This window comes from Agelaius tricolor, unplaced genomic scaffold (assembly GCF_023055355.1).
Source record: "Agelaius tricolor isolate 1412-34295 unplaced genomic scaffold, bAgeTri1.0.p SCAF_55, whole genome shotgun sequence".
In the NCBI taxonomy this organism is placed as follows: domain Eukaryota; kingdom Metazoa; phylum Chordata; class Aves; order Passeriformes; family Icteridae; genus Agelaius; species Agelaius tricolor.
In genome coordinates this window covers 1697012-1718252 of record NW_027269315.1, presented here as the reverse complement: position 1 = coordinate 1718252, position 21241 = coordinate 1697012, and the positions used below count along the sequence as shown (strand labels likewise).

The 21241-nt window shown below is 59.2% G+C and overlaps 3 protein-coding genes across 3 annotated transcripts; 2 read left to right on the top strand and 1 right to left on the bottom strand.

Moving 5' to 3' along the window:
- Positions 1-576: 576 nt before the first annotated feature.
- FKBP11 (FKBP prolyl isomerase 11) lies at positions 577-2649 on the top strand. The gene is made up of 6 exons (XM_071456161.1): positions 577-755; positions 1192-1257; positions 1958-2045; positions 2134-2167; positions 2259-2329; positions 2414-2649. Exons 1-6 carry the CDS (start codon positions 639-641, stop codon positions 2629-2631), a joined length of 594 nt encoding a protein of 197 aa, XP_071312262.1. The 5' UTR covers positions 577-638; the 3' UTR covers positions 2632-2649.
- Positions 2650-3094: 445 nt separating this feature from the next.
- On the bottom strand, positions 3095-10286 carry CCDC65 (coiled-coil domain containing 65). The gene is made up of 9 exons (XM_071456091.1): positions 10215-10286; positions 9683-9810; positions 9322-9489; positions 7206-7375; positions 6424-6562; positions 5098-5295; positions 3838-4056; positions 3615-3767; positions 3095-3504 (listed from the first exon to the last, which is right to left on the bottom strand). Exons 2-9 carry the CDS (start codon positions 9806-9808, stop codon positions 3280-3282), a joined length of 1398 nt encoding a protein of 465 aa, XP_071312192.1. The 5' UTR covers positions 9809-9810; positions 10215-10286; the 3' UTR covers positions 3095-3279.
- A 218-nt stretch (positions 10287-10504) lies between these two features.
- Positions 10505-20624, top strand: RND1 (Rho family GTPase 1). The gene is made up of 5 exons (XM_071456160.1): positions 10505-10661; positions 10749-10836; positions 14337-14446; positions 15773-15907; positions 19514-20624. The coding sequence occupies exons 1-5, from the start codon at positions 10542-10544 to the stop codon at positions 19757-19759; spliced, it is 699 nt and encodes a 232-aa protein (XP_071312261.1). The 5' UTR covers positions 10505-10541; the 3' UTR covers positions 19760-20624.
- The last annotated feature ends 617 nt before the right edge of the window (positions 20625-21241 follow it).

The window sequence follows — 21241 nt, the reverse complement described above, 5'->3', positions numbered from 1 at the left end:
ATCCCGGCTGCCCACCGTGTGCCCCACGGACCGAGGGGATGTCCTAAACGGGCCGGGTGTCCCCAAGGACGGGGCTCCTGGGGCCGGTTCCGTTCCACCGGGCTCCAGCCGGCCCGCGGGCTCGGTTTCCCTTGGAAGAGCTGCACAAGTGTCAGGAGAAGGAGAAGGAATGGCCTGGAGCCGTGGGGTGCTGCAGAAGGGGTCTGGACCCGGGGAGGGGTCCTGGGCCCCGGTGGGTGCCGGTTTCCCCGGGCTGTGCTGCCGCCTGCTGGCACCGGCGCCGCCAGGACACCGGGGGCTGCACCCAACCGGTGCTCGGGACGCGTTCCCCGGCCCGAACCCTCCGGTTTGATCCCCTCGGTCTCTGACCCTCACCCGGAGCCCCCGCTCGGTGCGGGCCGAAGCCGCCGGGACGGTCCCCGGGCTGGGGCGGACTCCGGTGCCCGCCGGGGTCCCCGCGGAGCACCGGGCACCGGGGCAGGGCCGGTCCTGAGCATCCTTCCGTCCTTCCGCTCCGCTGGGGAGGTGCCGGTGCCCGTCCCGGGGCCGGTCTCGGTGTGGGGGCGGTCCCGGGGGCGGGGCCGGGGTGTGGGGGCGGTCCCGGTGCCGGTGCCCGTTCCTCCGCCGCCAGCCCGGCCATGCCGTTCCCCGCCGCGCTGCTCCTCTTGGCTCTGCTGCTGCCGCCGCCGCCGCTCTCCCGCGCCGCCGAGAGCGAAACCGAAAGCGGCTCCCGGGAGCTACGGCTGGAAACGATCGTGAGCCCGGGAGGGAACGGGGGAACCGGGGACCGGGCGCCGGGGATCCACGCGGCCCCGTTGGACAGGCTGGGACCGGGGCGGGACCGGCAGGCACCGAGAGGGACCGGTGGCACCGGCGGCACCGGCGGGACACCGAGCACCGGCGGGACGGTGCCGCTCGGGGGGCACCGGGGAGCCCGGCCTGCGCACGGGGCGGGGGAGGAGGCACCGGGAGGCCCTGGCTGCGGCGGGAGGGAGCCACGGGGCACCGGGAGCACCGGGCTGCCATGGGAGGGCACCGGGAGCACCGGGCTGTGGCGGAGGAAGGCGGCGCACCGAGAACCGGGGGCCCGGCTGGGACTTCGGGGTGCTCGGGGGGCTGCGGGCGCGGGGGCTGCGGGGATCCCGAGGGGAGGGGGCTCCGTCCCGGTTCTCCGTGACCTCCCCGTTGCAGGTGGCCCCTCCCGAGGGCTGCACGGAGCTGTCGGCGCCGGGGGACACGGTGCACATCCACTACACGGTGGGGACGGGCGGGAGGAACACGTCAGCACTGCGCTCCCGGCGGGCGGGGCGGGGGGCACCGGCACCGGCACCGGCAACGGCACCGGGGCGGTACCGGGGGTGGTACCGGGGTGGTACCGGGGTGGGAAATGGGGCGGTACCGGGGTGGTACCGGGGTGGAACCGGAGTGAGCGTAGGGGTGGTGGCGGGGAGGGCATGAGGGCTGGACGAGGGGATGGTGCCATGGTGTCACTGGGAATGGCATGGGGACAGTGCCAGGATGGGCTCTGGTGGCACCTGGGGCGGCACGGGGGTGACACGGGCTGGGATAGCCCCAGGATGGGCTCTGGGTGGCACCTGGGGTGGCACGGGGGTGACACTGGGGCTGGCATGGGCACGGCTGGCACTGGGATCAACCCGGGGATTACCTTGGGATAGCCCTGGCACAGAGTGATCCAGAGTGTACCGTGACTGGGATGGCACTGGGGTGGCACTGGGGGGGCTGCAGGGACTGGGATCACCACAGGGATGGCACAGGGACTGGCATCAGCACAGGGATGGCACTGGGATGGCACAGGGATGGCACAGGGACTGGCATCAGCACAGGGATGGCACTGGGATGGCACAGAGATGGCACAGGGACTGGGATCAACCCCAGAGCAGCGCTGGCAGCCACGCAGGGGTGACCGTGGCAGTGACCCTGGCCATGCCCCACACAGGGCACCCTGGAGGATGGCAGGATCATCGACTCCTCGCTGAGCCGGGACCCCCTGCAGGTGGAGCTGGGCAAGCACCAGGTGATCCCTGGTGAGTGAGGGGCCAGGGGGAGCAGGGCTGGGGGGTCACCAGGGTAACCCCAACCGGCCCCACTCACCCTCACCCCACTCTGTCACAGGCCTGGAGCAGAGTCTGCTGGACATGTGTGTGGGGTAAGTGCACACTGGGGACACGGGGGTGGGCAGTGTCCCCTCCCCAGTGTCCCCACCACAATTTGTGGCACCAACGCTGTCACCGTGGCAGGGAGAAGCGCAGAGCCATCATCCCCCCTCACTTAGCCTACGGCAAAAGGGGCTCCCCCCCAACCATCCCAGGTGAGTGCAGCCCTCAGGGGGGTCCCTGTGGGGTCTCTGTGGGGTCCCTGTGGGGTCCTTGCTCAGGCTGTGCCCCCCTTGCAGGTGATGCTGTGCTGCGCTTCGAGGTGGAGCTGGTGGCGTTGGCCCGGGCCAGTTACTGGCAGAAGGTGCTGAATGAGGTGGTGCCACTGCTGTGCCTGGGGCTGGTGCCAGCACTGCTGGGCCTCATTGGCTTCCACCTGTACCGCAAGGCCAGCAGCCCCAAGCTCTCCAAGAAAAAGCAGAAGGAGGAGAAGAGGAACAAAGCTAAAAAGAAATAAAACCTTCCCCTTTTGGCATCTGTGGTTGCTCTTCCTGAGAGAGTGATGGGCACAGGGCAGTGGGAAGGGGCTGTGCACCCCTCAGCTCCCTGCCTGCCCCAGGGCCTTGATGGGTCCTGTCAGGTGACAGACTCAATGAATCCCAGAAATAACATCCTGCAGCACATTTTCAGGCAGTTTTGCTCTTTTAAGGCATATCCAGGAAGCCCCTGAGTCCCCAAACACCAGGCAGGTCTGCCAGGGAACCTCAGCTGGGAAAGGGGTCCTGGAGGTTGGTTGACCCCTCCCCAGAAGCCCTTGGGGTGCACCATGCCCAGTGTCCCTGAGTGTGGCTCCCCCCTCATTTCTGGGGATGTGGCTTTTGCTTGGTGGCAAGGAGGGCCCAGGGCTGTGATGGGTCATGTCAGACCTGAGCAGGAGGTGACAGACTCCATGAATCCCAGAAATAACACCCTGCAGCACATTTTCAGGCAGTTTTGCTCTTTTAAGGCATATCCAGGAAGTCCCTGAGTCCCCAAACACCAGGCAGGTCTGCCAGGGAGCCTCAGCTGGAGCTGGTGGAGCCAGGAAAGGGGTCCTGGAAGTTGACCCCTCCCCAGAAGCTCTTGGGGTGCACCATGCCCAGTGTCCCTGAGCATGGCTCTCCCCTCATTTCTGGGGATGAGGCTTTTGCTTGGTGGTAAGGAGGGGATGGGGATCTTTTGGCACCTTCTGGTTGATTGTAGCCCCCGCCAGGTACTGCTGGAGGAGCCTCCTTAGCTCCTGGTTCCTGTCTGCCAGGGCTGCCCGTGCCCTCTCCAGCCCCTTCTCCTCCAGCTTGGCCTTGTTGAACCTCTGCCAGAACCTCTCCAGCCCCATGTAGTCCTTCATGACCTGTGGGGAGGCAGCAGGGAGACTTTGGGGTCCCCATCCTGCCCCAAGCACCAGCTGGGGCATCCCCAGGGCTGAATCACAGCCTGAGGGTTGTGGTGGTGCCTCCTCACCCGTGCCAGGGGCTCGCTGGCCGTCTCCTCCAGGACCTTGCGGACTTTTTGCTGCTCCAACTCGCCCAGTGAGGAGGGGTAGAAGGGCAGCACCTTCTCCTCTTCCGTCTCCAGCCTGCGGCACAGCTCAGCCAGGCGGAGGAGGCGCTGAGCCTGGTGGGGACATCAGGAAGGGCAGGTGGGGACAGCAGGACGCGGGACACGGGGACAGTGCCCAACTCACCTTCTCCAGCAGCTGCTGCAGCGCCTTGAGGGTGGCACTGCACTGAGAGCTGAGCGTCACCAGGTGGGTGTGAGCCGTGGCGCTGGCCTGGGTGACCTGGGCACGGAGCTTTTGGAGTTTCTGGTGGGCGTCCTCCCGATCGCCCCGGATGCGCTGAGTTTGCTCCTCGCTCTTGCGCAGGTGAGCGGCGATCTGGGCCCTGGTGGCCGTCACCATGTCCTGGTGAAAAACAGCAGGGAAAGTCCCTTGGGGGAAATTCCTTCTTGGAAACAAAGGCCCAGCTTTGGGATGGGGGAAAATTCCTTCTTGGAAAGGGTGGCTCAGATTTGGGATGGGGAAAATTCCTTCTTGGAAATGGTGGCCCAGCTTTGGGTTGAGGGAAAATTCCTTCTTGGAAAGGAAGAATTTCCCCCAGCTTTAGGATGGGGGCAAATTACTTCTTGGAAAGGAGGAATTCCTTCTTGGAAAGGGTGGCCCAGCTTTGGGATGGGGGAAAATTCCTGCTGGGAAAGGTGGAATTCCTTCTTGGAAAGGAGGAATTTCCCCAGCTTTGGGATGGGGGAAAATTCCTTCTTGGAAAGGGTGTCCCAGCTTTGGGATGGGGGAAAATTCCTGCTGGGAAAGGTGGAACTTCCCCCAGCTTTAGGATGGGGGGAAATTCCTTCTTGGAAAGGAGGAATTCCTTATTGGAAAGGAGGAATTTCCCCCAGCTTTGGGATGGGGGAAAATTCCTTCTTGGAAACAATGGCCCAGCTTTGGGATGGGGGAAAATTCCTGCTGGGAAAAGGTGGCCCAGGTTTGGGATGGGGAAAATTCCTTCTTGGAAAGGAAGAATTCCTTCTTGGAAAGGGTGGCCCAGCTTTGGGATGGGGGAAAATTCCTTCTTGGAAAGGGTGGCCCAGCTTTGGGAAGGGCTGTTCAGGGCACTGGTTGAGGCAACGTCCCTGGAAGTGCTCAAAAACCACGTGGATGTGGTTTAGTGGTGGCCCTGGCAGTGCTGAGAGAACAGTTGGACTTGATGGTTGTAGAGACTTTTCCAACCTCAATAATTCCATGATTCCATGGCTCAGGCACTGCTCCACAAACTCTTGGGAGGCCCCTGCTCAGCCTGGCCTGTTGTCACCTCCTTGCCAGTGCCAGCTTGGGCTTGATGGGTCTCAGAGGCTTTCCAACCTCAACAATTCCATGATTCCATGGAAAAACGAGTGGGGAATGAAGGGTGAGCCCACTCCCACAACCACCCAGCACCCCCGCCGAAACCTGCAGCTTCTCCAGCCTCTTGGCCTGGGCGTTAATCTCGCAGGAAGTCTTCTCACACTTCCTCTTCAGCTCCTCAAACTCCACCTTCTTCTTCTCCGTGGCCTGGGCGTAGTTCCTGCGTGCTGTCTGGATCTGCTCCCACAGCCCCTCCAGCCTGGCCCCCAGCTGCAGCCGGCTGTACTGCTGATCCTGCCAGCACTGGGGGACACACGGGGGTTGAGGATTGCAAGGCAAGATGTTTTCCATTACCATCTGTATGGCAGATTATCCTTTGTCAAGTGGGCAGTTTGCCTTATCTGTCTCTTTGAGTGACCACATTCACACCTCCCTTGGGAGGGGACATCAGCTGATAGCAGCTATGGAATGTCCCTGCATGGCTGATAAGAACTGCAGCATCCCATTGGGAGATGAGAGCCCAGAGGGAGGAGCCAAGCATTCCTACCTGGACACAATCTGAGATTTCAAACATTCCTACCCAGATGGAATCTGAGATTTCAAACATTCCTACCTGGATACAATCTGAGATTTCAAACATTCCTACCCAGATGGAATCTGAGATTTCAAACATTCCTACCTGGATGCAATCTGAGATTTCAAACATTCCTACCTGGATGCAATCTGAGATTTCAAACATTCCTACCTGGATACAATCTGAGATTTCAAACATTCCTACCTGGGTACAATCTGAGATTTCAAACATTCCTACCCAGATAGAATCTGAGATTTCAAACATTCCTACCCGGATACAATCTGAGATTTCAAGCATTCCTACCTGGATATAATCTGAGATTTCAAACATTCCTACCCAGATAGAATCCAGAGGTTTTTGAGACACCAGCACAGCTTCTCCACTGGATTCCCCAGAGGAACAGCAGCTGCCTCTTCTTCCCCTGGATCTCCAGAGGCAGAATCCATCCTTCTCTACAGATCCCCCTTGCTCGAGCAGAACCACCCCTGACACTGCAGGGGGGCTGAGCCACAATTCCAATGGGACTGACACCAACACCCTGACCCACAGGGTGTCAGGTTGGGTTCTGACTCTCAGTGTTGTTTTGATTTACTGCATTGTTTATTTTATCCTTTATTTTTTTTTCTTTTCCCTATGAAAGAACTGTTATTTCCTGCTCCCATATTTTTGCCTGAGAGCCCCTTAATTTCAAATTTATAGCAATTTGGAGGGGTGGGGAGGGTTTACATTCTCCATTTCAGGGGAGGCTCCTGCCTTCCTTAGCAGACTCCTGTCTTTCCAAACCAAGACAACAGGTTACCCCCAAACCTCCCCTGGCATCCCTGCCAGCCTCTCCATGCCCCCTTGTGCCCCCTTGCCTTGTTTTTGATGTCGTCCCGGGCACTCTGGAAGTTCAGCAAGGCCTCCTGCTCATTCCTGGCATGCTCCTGCTCCGTGGCCAGCTCCATTTCCTGCAGGACCCAGCTTTCCCAGTCCTGCTGCTCCAGCATGGCCCTCCTGTGGGGACACAAGGCAGGGAAAAGGGGTTTCCTCCATTGTTGGGGAAGATGAAACAGGAAAGCCTTGTAAATATGATTGTCTGGCAAAAGATTTGGAGAATATGGAAACTACAAGTGAGATTGAAATGAAAGCAAGCTTTGAGATCCTTTAGTTACTGAACAGCTGGAAAGCAATGGTGTGGCTGCTGAAGGTGATCCCCTTTTGATGGAACAACACCCTCTGCTTGCAGACAGCCCCAAGGGGCAGAGCAGACCCTGCCAGCTTGGCAGAAGGGGCCCAAAGATTCTCATCTCTTCCCTTGTCCTGGGACCCCTGTGAACATCACCACACCCAGATGCAACATCCAGCTGGCCAAAAGTGTCTCTGAGGTGAAAACACCACACATCCAGCTGGCCAAAAATGTCTCTGAGGTGAAAACACTACACATCCAGCTGGCCAAAAGTGTCTCTGAGGTGAAAACACTACACATCCAGCTGGCTAAAAGTGTCTCTGAGGTGAAAACACCACACATCCAGCTGGCCAAAAGTGTCTCTGGGGTGAAAACACCACAGTTGCTGCTATTTGGTTCAGCACCGAGGGGCAGACAAGCTCAGGCACGGCAATATTGGTAATTATTCCAATACCCCATGAAATTCCACACCTCTCAGCCTCAAACTCGGCCTTCAGGGCGCCCACCTGGGCACTAAAGCCCTGCTCCAGGTAGCCCAGGCGGCAGCGCTGGAGGTGCAGCAGTTGGTCTGTGAGGTCCAGGTGGCTGCTCAGGGCTCGGTTCTGCTGCTCCTCTGCTTCCTTCAGCTCCATCACCAGCGCCTGGGGAGTTTTTTTGGGGGTTATAAGAGCTCCCTGACATCTCCCTCTGTCACAGATATATTTTATGGAAAATCATTTTGTTAGGATGTTTTTCTCCTGAGAAGCTGAGAGGCCTCAGAAATGAAATTTAAACAATAAATATCTGCTGTTGTAGAATGCAACAGGTGAATCTGTGATTGGTCTTATGTTGGTTGTTTTTAATTAATGGCCAATCACAGTCCAGCTGTCTCAGACTCTCTGGTCAGTCACAAGATTTTACTAAAATTCCATTTTTTCCTTTCCTTGATAGCCTTCTGATGAAATCCTTCCTTCTATTCTTTTTGTATAATATATATCACATATTTTAATATATATTTTATATTTATCATCTATTTTTAAATATATCTTATATAAAAATATATAAAAATATATTATAAATATAAGATATATATAGCATATATATCTCATAATAAATATATAATATATTTTATATATTTCTTATATTTTTTATATATATTATACTAATATACTATAATATACTATAAAATACCATAATATAATATAATATAATATAATATAATATAATATAATATAATAAATCAGCCTCCTGAAACATGGAGTCAAGATTCTCATCTCTTCCCTCCTCCTGGCACCCCTCCCCACCCTGCCAGCCCCAGAGTTGTGGTATTCACCTGCCCTCTGAACAGAGAGAAGCTGTGAGACAAGCAAAGGATGTCCATTGCTTCAAGTCCAAAGAGCTGAGTTTCAGGAGAAGGTAAAGAGCTGCTGGCTGGGTGGATTTCTAAATAGTTATTAATGATTTTCTTTGGCAGTTCTCTGTTTCAGGACTCTGCAGGTCTGTTTCAGAACCAGGAAGGAGCAGCAGTGTTCCAGATTGCAAGGCAAGATGTATTTATCACCATCTGTATGGCAGCTGTCTTTTATCAAGTGGGCAGTTTTCTTTATCACTCCTCCCTCGGGAGAGGACATCAGCTGATAACAGCTATGGAATGTCCCTGCATGGCTGATAAGAACTACAGCATCCCACTGGGAGATGTGAGTCCAGAGGGAGGAGCCAAGCATTCCTACCTGGATACAATCTGAGATTTCAAACATTCCTACCTGGATACAATCTGATATTTCAAACATTCCTGCCTGGATATAATCTGAGATTTCAAACATTCCTACTCAGATGCAATCTGAGATTTCAAACATTCCTACCTGGACACAATCTGAGATTTCAAACATTCCTACCTGGATGCAATCTGAGATTTCAAACATTCCTACCCAGATGGAATCTGAGATTTCAAACATTCCTACCCGGATACAATCTGGGATTTCAAACATTCCTACCTGGATAGAATCCGAGATTTCAAACATTCCTACCCAGATAGAATCCAGAGGTTTTTGAGACACCAGCACAGCTTCTCCACTGGATTCCCCAGAGGAACAGCAGCTGCCTCTCTTTCCCCTGGATCTCCAGAGGCAGAATCCATCCTTCTCTACAGATCCCCCTTGCTCCAGCAGAACCACCCCTGGCACTGCAGGAGGGCTGCAGCCACAATTCCAATGGGACTGATACCAACAGCCTGACCCACAGGGTGTCAGGTTGGGTTCTGACTCTGGCAGTGTTGTTTTGATTTGCTGTGTTGTTTATTTTATCCTTTTATTTTCTTCCCTATGAAAGAACTGTTATTTCCCGCTCCTATATTTTTTGCCTGAGAGCCCCTAAATTTCAAATTTATAACAATTTGGAGGGGTGGGGGTTTACATTCTCCATTTAGGGGTGGGTCCTGCCTTCCTTAGCAGGCACCTGTCTTTCCAAACCCAGACAACCAGGGATGTCACAGAGCAGCATCTCCAGGGAATGGACCTTCTCCTGAAACTCAGCTCATTGGATTTGAAACCATGAACAGTCTCACAGCTTCTCTCTGTTCAGAGGGCACATGAGCACCACCCAGAGTCACCTCAATGGTGCCATCCTTGCAGTCCATGACCCTTGAGAAGGTCTGGCTGAGGATCTCGATGTCCTGGCGCAGCTCTTGGTCCTTGGCCTTGCGTTGGGCCGAGCGCCAGAGGGTGCGGACCTTGTGGAGACCCCACGTGCTGCTCTGCTCCTCCCGTTTCAGCTTCTCCTGTGGAGGGGCCGTGGGAGGTGGGAAAGGGGCAGGAGTGGGTTTGGGGTGCCTCTGCTGTCTGGGGGTTCAGCAGAACGGGGGCAGCACCAGCCCTGGCAGGGGTGATGGGGAAAGTGCTAAGGAAATTTGCTGGGGAAAAGTGGGGTGGAGTTTGGAGGGGATCAGGGGAGGCTGCAGAGGGGTCCCAGACCTGCATGAAGCGGGTGAGCAGCGCCCTCTTGATTTTGGCCTCCTCCTCCTCAACCAGCGCTTGTCTCTGCAGCAGCAGCAGCTCAGCCTCGGCTGATGTGGGGGCAGTGAGATGGGATCTCGCCATGGCTGGGGGAGGGGACACGGCAGGAGGGGTCAGGGTGTGCATGGTGACCCCTCCATGTCCCCCCCCAAGGCCCGTTCCACCTGCCCAGTTCCCCACATTATGGGGTACCCCACACCCCATAACCTTCTGCCTCCGTCCCCAGGCTCCCCCAGGCCCGTTTCCTTGCCCCTCCACTTAGAAGCACCCCCAGACCCCACCAACCCCTTCTTGCCCCCTCTCCCCTTCCAGAGACCCCCCCAGACCTGTCCCCACCTCCCTCCCCAGGCCCCAGGGCCCATTTCCCGCTGTCCATCCCCACCTCCAGAGCCCTCCTAGCTCACCCCCCTCCCTCCTACGCTCCCCCAGCACCCACCGCCCCTTCCAATGGGGTCTCCCTCCCCCCAGTTTGGGGTCCCGTCCCCGGTACCGGCTCCGGTCCCGGCCCGGCTCGCGTCCCTCCGGTCTCCCGGCAACGGCCGCTGAGGGGGCGGGGCCTCCGCGGCACTTCCGCCCTGACCCGCACGGGCGCCCCCTGGCGGTCAAGAGCGCGCTCGCAACCCCCCCTCACGGGGCGCGTCCCGCCGGTTCTGCCTCTCTACTATTGGCCGGCGCTCCGGGATTCCCCGCGCTGATTGGCGGGCGGGCGCCGCCGTGGGCGGGCCCTGCAGCCGGCGGGGTATATAAGGGCGCTGCGGCGGCGGGGCGCAGGGCGGTGGGTGGGTGCGAGCACGGGGGACCCGTGCGCGCCGCCGCCATGCGGGAGCGGAGGCCGGCACCGGCCGCCCCGGCCCGGTGCAAGCTGGTGCTGGTGGGTGACGTGCAGTGCGGCAAGACGGCCATGCTGCAGGTGCTGGCCAAGGATTGCTACCCCGAGGTGAGCCCTGACCGGCACCGGGCAACCGGCAGCGGGCGCCGGTAAAGCGGGACCGACCGGGCGCTGACGCTCTCGGTGCCGTTGCAGACGTACGTGCCCACCGTGTTTGAGAACTACACGGCGTGTCTGGCCAGCGAGGAGCAGCGGGTGGAACTGAGCCTCTGGGACACCTCCGGTACCGGGGGGAGACACGCACGGTGCATGTTTGGGGGGTTGGCGGGGGCTCCGGTACCGGGGGAGTGGGACGGGGGCTGCCCCGGGCCTGATCGGGGAAGGTGCTTTGGGGTTTTTGGGCGGTCGTGGTTGGGATGCTGCAGTGAGCGGGGGGTCCCTGCAGTGGGGGTGTTTTGGCATCCCGAGGGTGTTTTGGGGACCTGCAGCGCGGGGGGGGAGGGCCCTTGGTGGCCTTATTGGGGTCTCGGGGCTGTTCTGGGGGGCCGGGGGTGTTTTGGGGTCCCTGCGGCGGCGCAGGGAGCTCGGTGACCGCGCTGAGGGGGGGTTCAGGTTTAGGGTCATAGCCGTGGGTGTGGGGGCACAGGCACTCCCCAGGGACCGACCCCACAGTCACAGGGGGGGTCGGGGACTGGGGGGGGTCACAGGAGGCTGAACCCCTTCCTTGGGGGGGGAGGGTCCCCACACCGCTGAGCCCCCCCTGCCTGAATGGGGCGCATTATGGGACACCCCGCTCTTCTCCTTCCTCGGGCACCCCGAATATTTTGGGGGTGGTGGGGGGGTCGGGGCAGCCCTGCCCGGTGCTGCAGTGTCCCCCCCGGTGTGCAGGGGGGGTCCCCGCCGGTCCCCGGTTGCCATGGCGATGCGCTGGCGCAGCCTCTTTGCTATTCCGTGCACGGAGCGTCTGGGCTGCGAAACCCCTCCGAGGCCTTTTGGGGGGGCCGGGGGGGTCTGGGGGGGGACACCCCGGAGCCCCCCACCCCATTGACCCCCCCCAACCTCCCGCACCCCCTCCCCGCGCCGCGTCCCCCGCAATCCCGGGTGCGGTGCTGGCGGCTCCGTGTCCCCGGGGACCCCGGGGGGATGGCAGCGTGTGGCACCCCCTCCTCCGGTTCCCCCCCTATCCCGAGACCCCCTCGGTGCTGCCGGGGCTCCCCAAAATGGGAGGGGGGGCGGGGGGGTTGTTACATAAACACCGCGGGCTCCATTTCCCGCTGCCTGGCGAAGGCGCGATGCGACGCTCATGGGCTGCGGGGACGGAGGTGGCGTTTTTGGGGGGGTTCCGGAGCTGTGCCCCTCTCCCCGGCCCCAGCGGGGCTCTGTCCCTTTTGGGGGGTTCTAGGGCTGTGTGTCCGTCTGTCCCTTTTGGGGGGCTCTAGAGCTGTGTCCCTACCCCAAGCAGGAATAGGGCTGTGCCCGTTTTGGGGGGCTCTGTCCCTTTTGGGGGGCTCTGGAGCTGTGTGTCCGTCTGTCCCTTTTGGGGGGCTCTAGAGCTGTGTCCCTACCCCAAGCAGGAATAGGGCTGTGCCCGTTTTGGGGGGGCTCTGTGCCTTTTGGGGGGCTCTGGAGCTGTGTGTCCGTCTGTCCCTTTTGGGGGGCTCTGGAGCTGTGTGTCCGTCTGTCCCTTTTGGGGATCTCTAGAGCTGTGTCCCCACCCCAGGCAGGAATGGGGCTCTGTCCGTTCTGGGGGCTCTGTCGCTTTTGGGGTCTCTAGAGCTGTGTGTCCGTCTGTCCCTTTTGGGGGGCTCTAGGGCTGTGTGTCCGTCTGTCCCTTTTGAGGAACTGTGTCTGTTTTGGAGGGCTCTGTCCCTTTTGGGGTCTCTAGAGCTGCGTTTCCACAGCAGGTAGGAATGGGGCTAGGTCTGTTTTGGGGGGCTCTGTCCCTTTTCAGGGGGTTCCAGAGCTGTGCCTCTCTCTCCAGGCAGGAATGGGGCTCTGTCCCTTTTGGGGGGTCTCTAGAGCTGTGGGTTTCATACCGTGGGTATGAATCAGGCTGTGTCTGTTTTGGGGGGGTTGTGTCCCTTTTGGGGGGCTCTAGAGCTGTGTCCCTGTGTCCTTCCTGGGGTTCTCTAGAGCTGTGAGCCACCACCCTGAGCAGGAGGGGAGCTGTGTCTGTTTTGGGGGGCTCTGTGCCTTTTGGGGGTCTCTAGAGCCATGTCCTCACCCTGGGCAGGAATGGGGCTGTGTCTGTTTTGGGGGTCTCTAGAGCTGTGTGTCCGTCTGTCCCTTTTGGGGAGCTGTGTCTGTTTTGGGGGACTTTGTCCCTTTTGGGGTCTCTAGAGCCGTGTGTCCGTCTGTCCCTTTTGGGGAGCTGTGTCCATTTTGGAGGGCTCTGTCCCTTTTGGGGGTCTCTAGAGCTGAGTCCTCACCGTGGGTATGAATCAGGCTGTGTCTGTTTTGGGGGGGTTGTGTCCCTTTTGGGGGGCTCTAGAGCTGTGTCCCTGTGTCCTTCCTGGGATTCTCTAGAGCTGTGAGCCACCACCCTGAGCAGGAGGGGAGCTGTGTCTGTTTTGGGGGGCTCTGTCCCTTTTTGGGGTCTCTAGAGCTGTGCCCCCACCCTGGGCAGGAATGGGGCTGTGTCTGTTTTAGGGGCTGTGTCCCTTTTGGGGATCTCTAGAGCTGTGTCCCCACCCTGGGCAGGAATGGGGCTGTGTCTGTTTTAGGGGCTGTGTCCCTTTTGGGGATCTCTAGAGCTGTGTGTCTGTCTGTCCCTTTTGGGGAGCTGTGTCTTCTTTGGGGGGCTCTGTGCCTTTTGGGGAGCTGTGTCTGTTTTGTGGGGCCTTGTCCCTTTTGGGGTCTCTAGAGCTGTGTCCCTTTTGGGGTGCTCTGTCCCTTTTGGGGTCTCTAGAGCCATGTCCCCATCCCCGTCAGGACAGGGGGCTGTGTCTGCTTTAGGGGCTCTGTCCATTTTGGGGGGCTGTGTCCCATTTGGGGTCCCTAGAGCCGTGTCCCCACCCTTGGCAGGAATGGGGCTCTGTCCCTTTTAGGGGCTGTGTCTCTTTTGGGGGGCTCTGTCCCTTTTGGGGTCCCTAGAGCCGTGTCCCCACCCTTGGCAGGAGTGGGGCTGTGTCTGTTTTAGGGTTTGTGTCCGTTTTGGGGGGCTCTGTCCCTTTTGGGGTCTCTAGAGCTGTGTCCCCACCCTGAGCAGGAAGGGGGCTCTGTGCCTTTTGGGGGCTCTGTGCCTTTTTGGGGGGCTGTGTCCCTTTTGGGGTCCCTAGAGCCGTGTCCCCACCCTTGGCAGAAATGAGGCTGTGTCTGTTTTAGGGTTTGTGTCCATTTTGGGGAGCCCTGTCCCTTTTGGAATCTCTAGAGCTGTGCCCCCACCTCAGTCGGGACGGGGGGGCTCTGTGCCTTTTGGGGGGTCTCTAGAGCCTTACCCCCACCCCAAGCAGGAATAGGCCTTTGTCCCTTTTGGGGGGCTCTGTCTCTTTTGGGGGTCTCTAGAGCTGTGTCCCCACTTAGAACAGGCATGGGGCTCTGCCCCTTTTAGGGGGGTGCTCTGCCCCTTTTAGGGGGGTGCTCTGCCCCTTTTGGGGTCCCTTTTAGGGGGGTGCTCTGTCCCTTTTGGGGTCCCTTTTAGGGGGGTGCTCTGCCCCTTTTGGGCTCTCTATTACCCATGCCCCCACCCCATTTCGCCCGGGGGGGCCGTGTCCCTTTCCCAGCCCCCCTTTCCCGTGTCCCGGGGCTGGGGGGGCTCAGCCTTGACCCCCCCGTTTCCCCCAGGCTCCCCCTACTATGACAACGTGCGGCCCCTGTGCTACAGCGACTCGGATGCCGTCCTGCTCTGCTTCGATGTCAGCCGGCCCGAGACCCTCGACAGCGCCACCAAGAAGGTGGGGAGGGGGCCCAGAGCCCGGGACGGTGCCCCCGGGGTGGTTGGGGGGGTCAGGGATGTGGGGATGCCAGCTTGGGGGGGTCCCCGTGGGGTTTGGGGGGCTCGGGGATGTGGGGACTCTGTCCTGGGGGTATTTCTGTGGGGTTTAGGGGGTTCAGGGATGTGGGGATGCTGTCCTGGGGGTATTTCTGTGGGGTTTAGGGATGTGGGGATGCTGTCCTGGGGGTATTTCTGTGGGGTTTAGGGGGTTCAGGGGTGTGGGGACACCATCCTGGGGGTATTTCTGTGGGGTTCAGGGGGTTCAGGGGTGTGAGGATCTGTCCTGGGGGTATTTCTGTGGGGTTTGGGGGGCTCCTGTGGGGTCTGGGGTATTCAGGGATGTGGGAACACCAGCCTGAGGGGTCCCTGTGGGGTTGGGGGGCTCAGGGATGTGGGGACACTGATGCTGTGGGGTTTAAGGGTCTCAGGGATGTGGGGACACCAGCCCGAGGGGTTCTCATGGAGTTTGGGGGGCTCACAAATGTGGAGACACGAGCCTGGGTGGTCCCTCTGGGTTTGGGGGACTCAGAGATGTGGGAACACCAGCCTGAAAGGGTCCCTGTGGGGTTTGGGGGCTCAGAGATGTGGGGGCACTGACGCTGTGGGGTTTGGGGGCCTCAGAGATGTAGGGGCACCAGCCTGGAGGGTCCCTGTGAGGTTTAGGAGCTCAGGGATGTGGGGACTCTGTCCTGGGGATATCTCTGTAGGATTTGGGGGCATTCAGGGACATGGGGACACTGTCCTGGAGGTATCTCTGTGGGATTTGGGGGGGTTCACGTGGGGTCTGAGGGGTTCAGGGATGTGGGGACTCTGTCCTGGGGGTATTTCTGTGGGGTTTGGGGGGTTCCTGTGGGGTCTGGGGGGGTTCCTGGGGGTATCTCTGGAGGATTTGGGGGCATTCAGGGATGTGGGGACTCTGTCCTGGGGGTATCTCTGTGGGGTTTGGGGGGTTGAAGGGGTATCTATGGGGTCTGAGGGGCTCAGGGACATGGGGGCACTGTCCTGGGGGTGTTTCTGTGGGATCTGGGGGATTCCTGGGGGTATCTCTGTGGGGTTTGGGGGCTCATGGATGCGGGGGCACTGTCCTGAGGGTATCTCTGTGGGGTTTGGGGGTTCAAGGATGTGAGGACACTGCCCTGGGCACATTTCTGTGGGATCTGGGGGATTCCTGGGGGTATCTCCGTGGGGTCAAGGCTGGCACATGGAGACACCACCCTGCCGTGGGGTGACAGGGGGAGGCTTTTGGGTGTCCCCTGTCCCTCTGAGAGGTGCCCTGACCCCTCAGTGGAAGACAGAAATCCTGGATTATTGCCCCAACACCCGGGTGCTGCTCATCGGCTGCAAGACGGACCTGAGGACAGACCTGAGCACGCTGCTGGAGCTCTCGCACCAGAAACAGGCGCCCATCTCCTACGAGCAGGTCTGGGGGGGCCCGGAGGGTCTGGGGGGGCCCGGAGGGTCTGGGGGGGTGGGATTGGGGTGTCCCGGTGCTCTGATTATGGGGGGGGTTTGGTGGGATCCCAGTGTTTGCAGAGGGGTGATTTTTTGGGGTGTCTCGGTGGTCTGATATGGTTTTGGGGTGATTTTTGGGGTGTCCCAGTGGTCTGATACGGTTTTGGGGTGATTTTTGGGGTGTCTCGGTGGTCTGATACGGTTTTGGGGTGATTTTTGGGGTGTCCTAGTGGTTTGATATGGGGGTGGGTTTGGGGGGACCCTGATGGTTTTGGGGGATGGCTTTGGAGTGTCTCGGTGGTCTGATATGGTTTTGGGGGGTCCTGGTCTTTGTGGGGGTGATTTTTGGGGTGTCCCAGTGGTCTGATATGGTTTTGGGGTGATTTTTGGGGTGTTTTGGTGGTCTGATATGATTTTGTGGGATCCTGGTATTTCTGGGGGTGATTTTTGGGATGTCCCAGTGGTCTGATATGGTTTTGGGGGATCCCAGTGTTTTTAGGTGTGATTTTTGGGGTGTATTGATGGTCTGATATTGTTTTGGGGTGTCCTGGTGTTTGTGGGGGTGATTTTTGGGGTGTCTCGGTGGTCTGATATGGTTTTGGGGTGATTTTTGGGGTGTCCCAGTGGTCTGATATGGTTTTGGGGAATCCCAGTGGTTTTAGGTGTGATTTTTGGGATGTCCCAGTGGTCTGATATGGTTTTGGGGTGTCCTGGTGTTTGTGGGGGTGATTTTTGGGGTGTCCCAGTGGTCTGATATGGTTTTGGGGGATCACAGTGTTTTTAGGTGTGATTTTTGGGGTGTCTCGGTGGTCTGATATGGTTTTGGGGGATCCCAGTGTTTTTAGGGGTGATTTTTGGGGTGTCCCAGTGGCCTGATATGGTTTTGGGGGATCCCAGTGTTTTTAGGTGTGATTTTTGGGGTGTCTCGATGGTCTGATATGGTTTTGGGATGTCCTGATGTTTGTGGGGGTGATTTTTGGGGTGTCCCAGTGGTCTGATATGGTTTTGGGGGATCCCAGTGGTTTTTAGGTGTGATTTTTGGGGTGTCCCAGTGGCCTAATGTGGGAGTGGGTTTTAGGGGACCCCGGTGTTTGCACAGGGGTCAATTTGAGGTGTCCCAGTGGTTTTGGGAGTGGATTTGGGGTGTTCTGATGTTTGTTGAGGTGGATTTGGGGTGTTCCAGTGGTCTGATATGATTTTGTGGGATCCTGGCATTTCTGGGGGTGATTTTTGGGGTGTCCCAGTGGTCTGATTATGGGGTGGGTTTTGGGGGATCCTGGTGTTTGCACAGGGCTCAGTTTGGGGTGTCCCGATGGGTTTGGGGCTCAGTTTAGGATATCCCAATGACTTTGGGCTGTCCCCATGGGTTTGTGGGGCTCAGTTTGGGCTGTCCCAATGTTTGGGATATCCCAGTGGGTTTGGGGGCATCCTGGTGTTTGTGGGGGTGGATTTGGGGGTGTCCTGATGTTTGTGGGACTCACTTTGGGCTGTCCCGGTGGATTTGGGCTGTCTTGATGGATTTGGGATATCCCAATGACTTTGGGCTGTCCCGGTGGGTTTGGGTTGTCCTGGTCTTTGTGGGGCTCACTTTAGGGTGTCCTGGTGTTTGTGGGGGTGAGTTTAGGGGTGTCCTGATGTTTGTGGGACTCACTTTGGGCTGTCCCGGTGGATTTGGGGCTCATTTTGGAATATCCCGATGTTTGGGGGTGTCCTGGTGTTTGTGGGGGTGGGTTTGGGATATCCTGGTGGGTTTGAGGTGTCCCTGTGCTTGCACAGGGCTCAGTTTGGGTTCTCCTGGTGTTTGTGGGGCTCACTTTGGGGTGTCCCGGTGGATTTAGGACATCCCGGTGTTTTTCGGATGTCCCGGTGGATTTGGAGGTATCCCGGTGTTTGTGGGGCTCGCTTTGGGCTGTCCTGGTGGGTTTGGGATATCCCAATGGGTTTGGGGCTGTCCCTGTGGTGTTTGTGGGGCTCAGTTTGGGCTGTCCCGGTGGATTTGGGGCTGTCCCGGTGGATTTGGGCTCTCCTGGTGTTTGTAGGGGTGAATTTGGGGCTGTCCAGGTGAATTTGGGATATCCTGGTGGTTTTGGGCTCTCCTGGTGTTTCTGGAGCTCAGTTTGGGGCTGTCCCAGTGGATTTGGGATACCCCAATGGGTTTGGGGCTCAGTTTGGGATATCCCAATGGGTTTGGTGCTGTCCCGGTGGCTTTGGGGCACCCCAATGGGTTTGGGGCTCAGTTTGGGATATCCCAATGGGTTTGGTGCTGTCCCAGTGGCTTTGGGGCTCAGTTTGGGATACCCCAATGGCTTTGGGGCTGTCCCGGTGGCTTTGGGGCTGTCCCAATGGGGGTTTGGGATATCCCAATGGGGCTTTGGGGCTGTCCCGGTGGCTTTGGGGCTGTCCTGGTGGTTTTGGTGCTGTCCCGGTGGCTTTGGAGCTCAGTTTGGTGCTGTCCCGGTGGGTTTGGGGCTGTCCCGATGGGTTTGGGGCTCAGTTTGGTGCTGTCCCGGTGGCTTTGGGGCTGTCCCAATGGATTTGGGGTACCCGAATGGGTTTGGGGCTGTCCCGGTGGCTTTGGGGCTCAGTTTGGGGCTGTCCCTGTGGCTTTGGGGCTGTCCCAATGGATTTGGGGTACCCCAATGGGTTTGGGGCTGTCCCTGTGGCTTTGGGGCTGTCCCAATGGATTTGGGGTACCCCAATGGGTTTGGGGCTGTCCCTGTGGCTTTGGGGCTGTCCCAATGGATTTGGGGTACCCCAATGGGTTTGGGGCTGTCCCGGTGGATTTGGGGCTCAGTTTGGTGCTGTCCCAGTGGATTTGGGGTACCCCAGTGGGGGTTTGGTGCTGTCCCGGTGGCTTTGGGGTACCCCAATGGCTTTGGGGCTGTCCCGGTGGATTTGGGGCTGTCCCAGTGGATTTGGTGCTGTCCCGGTGGCTTTGGGGTACCCCAATGGGTTTGGGGCTGTCCCGGTGGCTTTGGGGTACCCCGGTGGGGGTTTGGGGCTGTCCCGGTGAATTTGGGGCTCAGTTTGGGGCTGTCCCGGTGGCTTTGGGGTACCCCAATAGGTTTGGGGCTGTCCCGGTGGCTTTGGGGCTCAGTTTGGGGCTGTCCCGGTGGCTTTGGGGCTGTCCCAATGGATTTGGGGTACCCCAATGGGTTTGGTGCTGTCCCAGTGGATTTGGGGTACCCCAGTGGGGGTTTGGTGCTGTCCCGGTGGCTTTGGGGCTGTCCCGGTGGCTTTGGGGTACCCCAATGGCTTTGGGGCTGTCCCTGTGGCTTTGGGGTACCCCAATGGATTTGGTGCTGTCCCGGTGGCTTTGGGGCTGTCCCGGTGGCTTTGGGGCTCAGTTTGGGGCTGTCCCGGTGGATTTGGGATACCCCAATGGATTTGGGGCTGTCCCTGTGGCTTTGGGGTACCCCAATGGATTTGGGGCTGTCCCGGTGGCTTTGGGGCTCAGTTTGGGGCTGTCCCGGTGGCTTTGGGGCTGTCCCTGTGGCTTTGGGGTACCCCAATGGATTTGGGGCTGTCCCGGTGGCTTTGGGGTACCCCGCCGCCTGACTCCGCTCTCCGCCAGGGCTGCGCGGCCGCCCGGCAGTTGGGAGCCGAGGGTTACCTGGAGTGCTCGGCGTTCACCTCGGAGAAGAGCGTGCACAGCATCTTCCGGGCCGTGTCCGGGCTGTGCCTGAGCAGCGCCGCCCCGCAGCCGCCGCGCAGCCCCGGCCGCAGCCTCTCCAAGCGCCTCCTGCACCTCCCCAGCCGCTCCGAGCTCATCTCCTCCACCTTCAAGAAGGAAAAAGCAAAAAGCTGCTCCGTCATGTGAAGGGGGGAAGGGAATCACACACACACACACACACACACAGAGCTCCTTCCTCCCCACCCCAAATTTGGGAACCCCCCCCACCCCTCCAAGAGCAGGGAATGGGGTGTGGAGGGGCTGGGTAGCGTTTGGGAGGTCCCCCCCCTGCTCTGAAGGAGGGTTTGGGGTGCTGCCCTTGTGCCCTTGCCCTGGGAGGGGGGTTTGGGGAGGGCTTCACCCGGTTCCCAACCCTGAGGGGGTCCCTGGGGGGTTTGGGGTACTCAGACCCTCAGGGACACCAACCCAGGGGGGTCCCTGGGGGGTTTGGGGTGCACAGAACCTCAAGGACATCAACCCTGTGGGGTTTGGGGTGCACAGAACCTCAAGGACGTCGATCCTGTGAGGTTTGGGGTGCACAGGACCCTGGGGACATCAACCCTGTGGGGTTTGGGGTGCTCAGACCCCCAGGGACACAAACCCAGAGGGGTCCCTGCAGGGTTTGGGGTGCTCAGACCCTCGGGGATATCAATCCAAAGGGGTCCCTGGGGGATTTGGGGCACACAGGACCCTGGGGACGTTAACCCAGGGGGGTTTGGGGTGCACAGGACCCTGGGGACACCAATCCAGGGGGGTCCCTGGGGGATTTGGGGTACTCAGACCTTGAGGGACATCAACCCAAAGGGGTCCCTGCGGGGTTTGGGGTGCTCAGACCCTCAGGGACATCACCTGGGATGGTTCTTGTGGGGTTTGGGGGACACAGGGATGCCGTCCTGGGGATCCCTATGGCATTTGGGGTGCACAGGACCCTATGGACACCAACCCAGGGGGGGCCCTGGGAGGTTTGGGGTGCACAGGACCCTGGGGACACCAACCCTGTGGGGTTTGGGGTGCTCAGGACCCTGGGGACACCAATCAAGAGGGGTCCCTGCAGGGTTTGGGGTGCTCAGACCCTCAAGGACATCAACCCAGAGGGGTTCCTCAGGGGTTTGGGGTGCTCAGAACCCTGAGGATGCCAATCCAGAAGGGTCCCTGCGGGGTTTGGGGTGCTCAGGACCCTCAAGGACATCACCTGGGATGGTTCTTGGGAGGTTTGGGGTGCACAGGATCCTGGGGACATCAACCCAGAGGGCTTTGGGGTGCTCAGACCCTCAGGGACATCACCTGAGGTGGCCCCTGTGGGTTTGGGGGACACAGGGATGCCATCCTGGGGATCCCTGGGGGGTTTGGGGTGCTCAGAGCCTCAAGGACACCAACCCAGGGGGGTCCCTGTGGGGTTTGGGGGACACAGGGACGCCGTGCCGGGGATCCCTGTGGGGTTTGGGGTGCACATCATGGGACTCATCCATGGACTCATCCTGTTCTCTCCCCCTTCCCCCCATCCCTCATCTGCTGCTTGGCCCTGGGGGACCCTGTGGGTTGGGGAGGGGGGAGGGGGGGCTGTTTTATGGACTATATTTTGGGGGGGGTGGGGATAGGGGGGGGTGTCTCTGTTCCATGTCAGTGTTA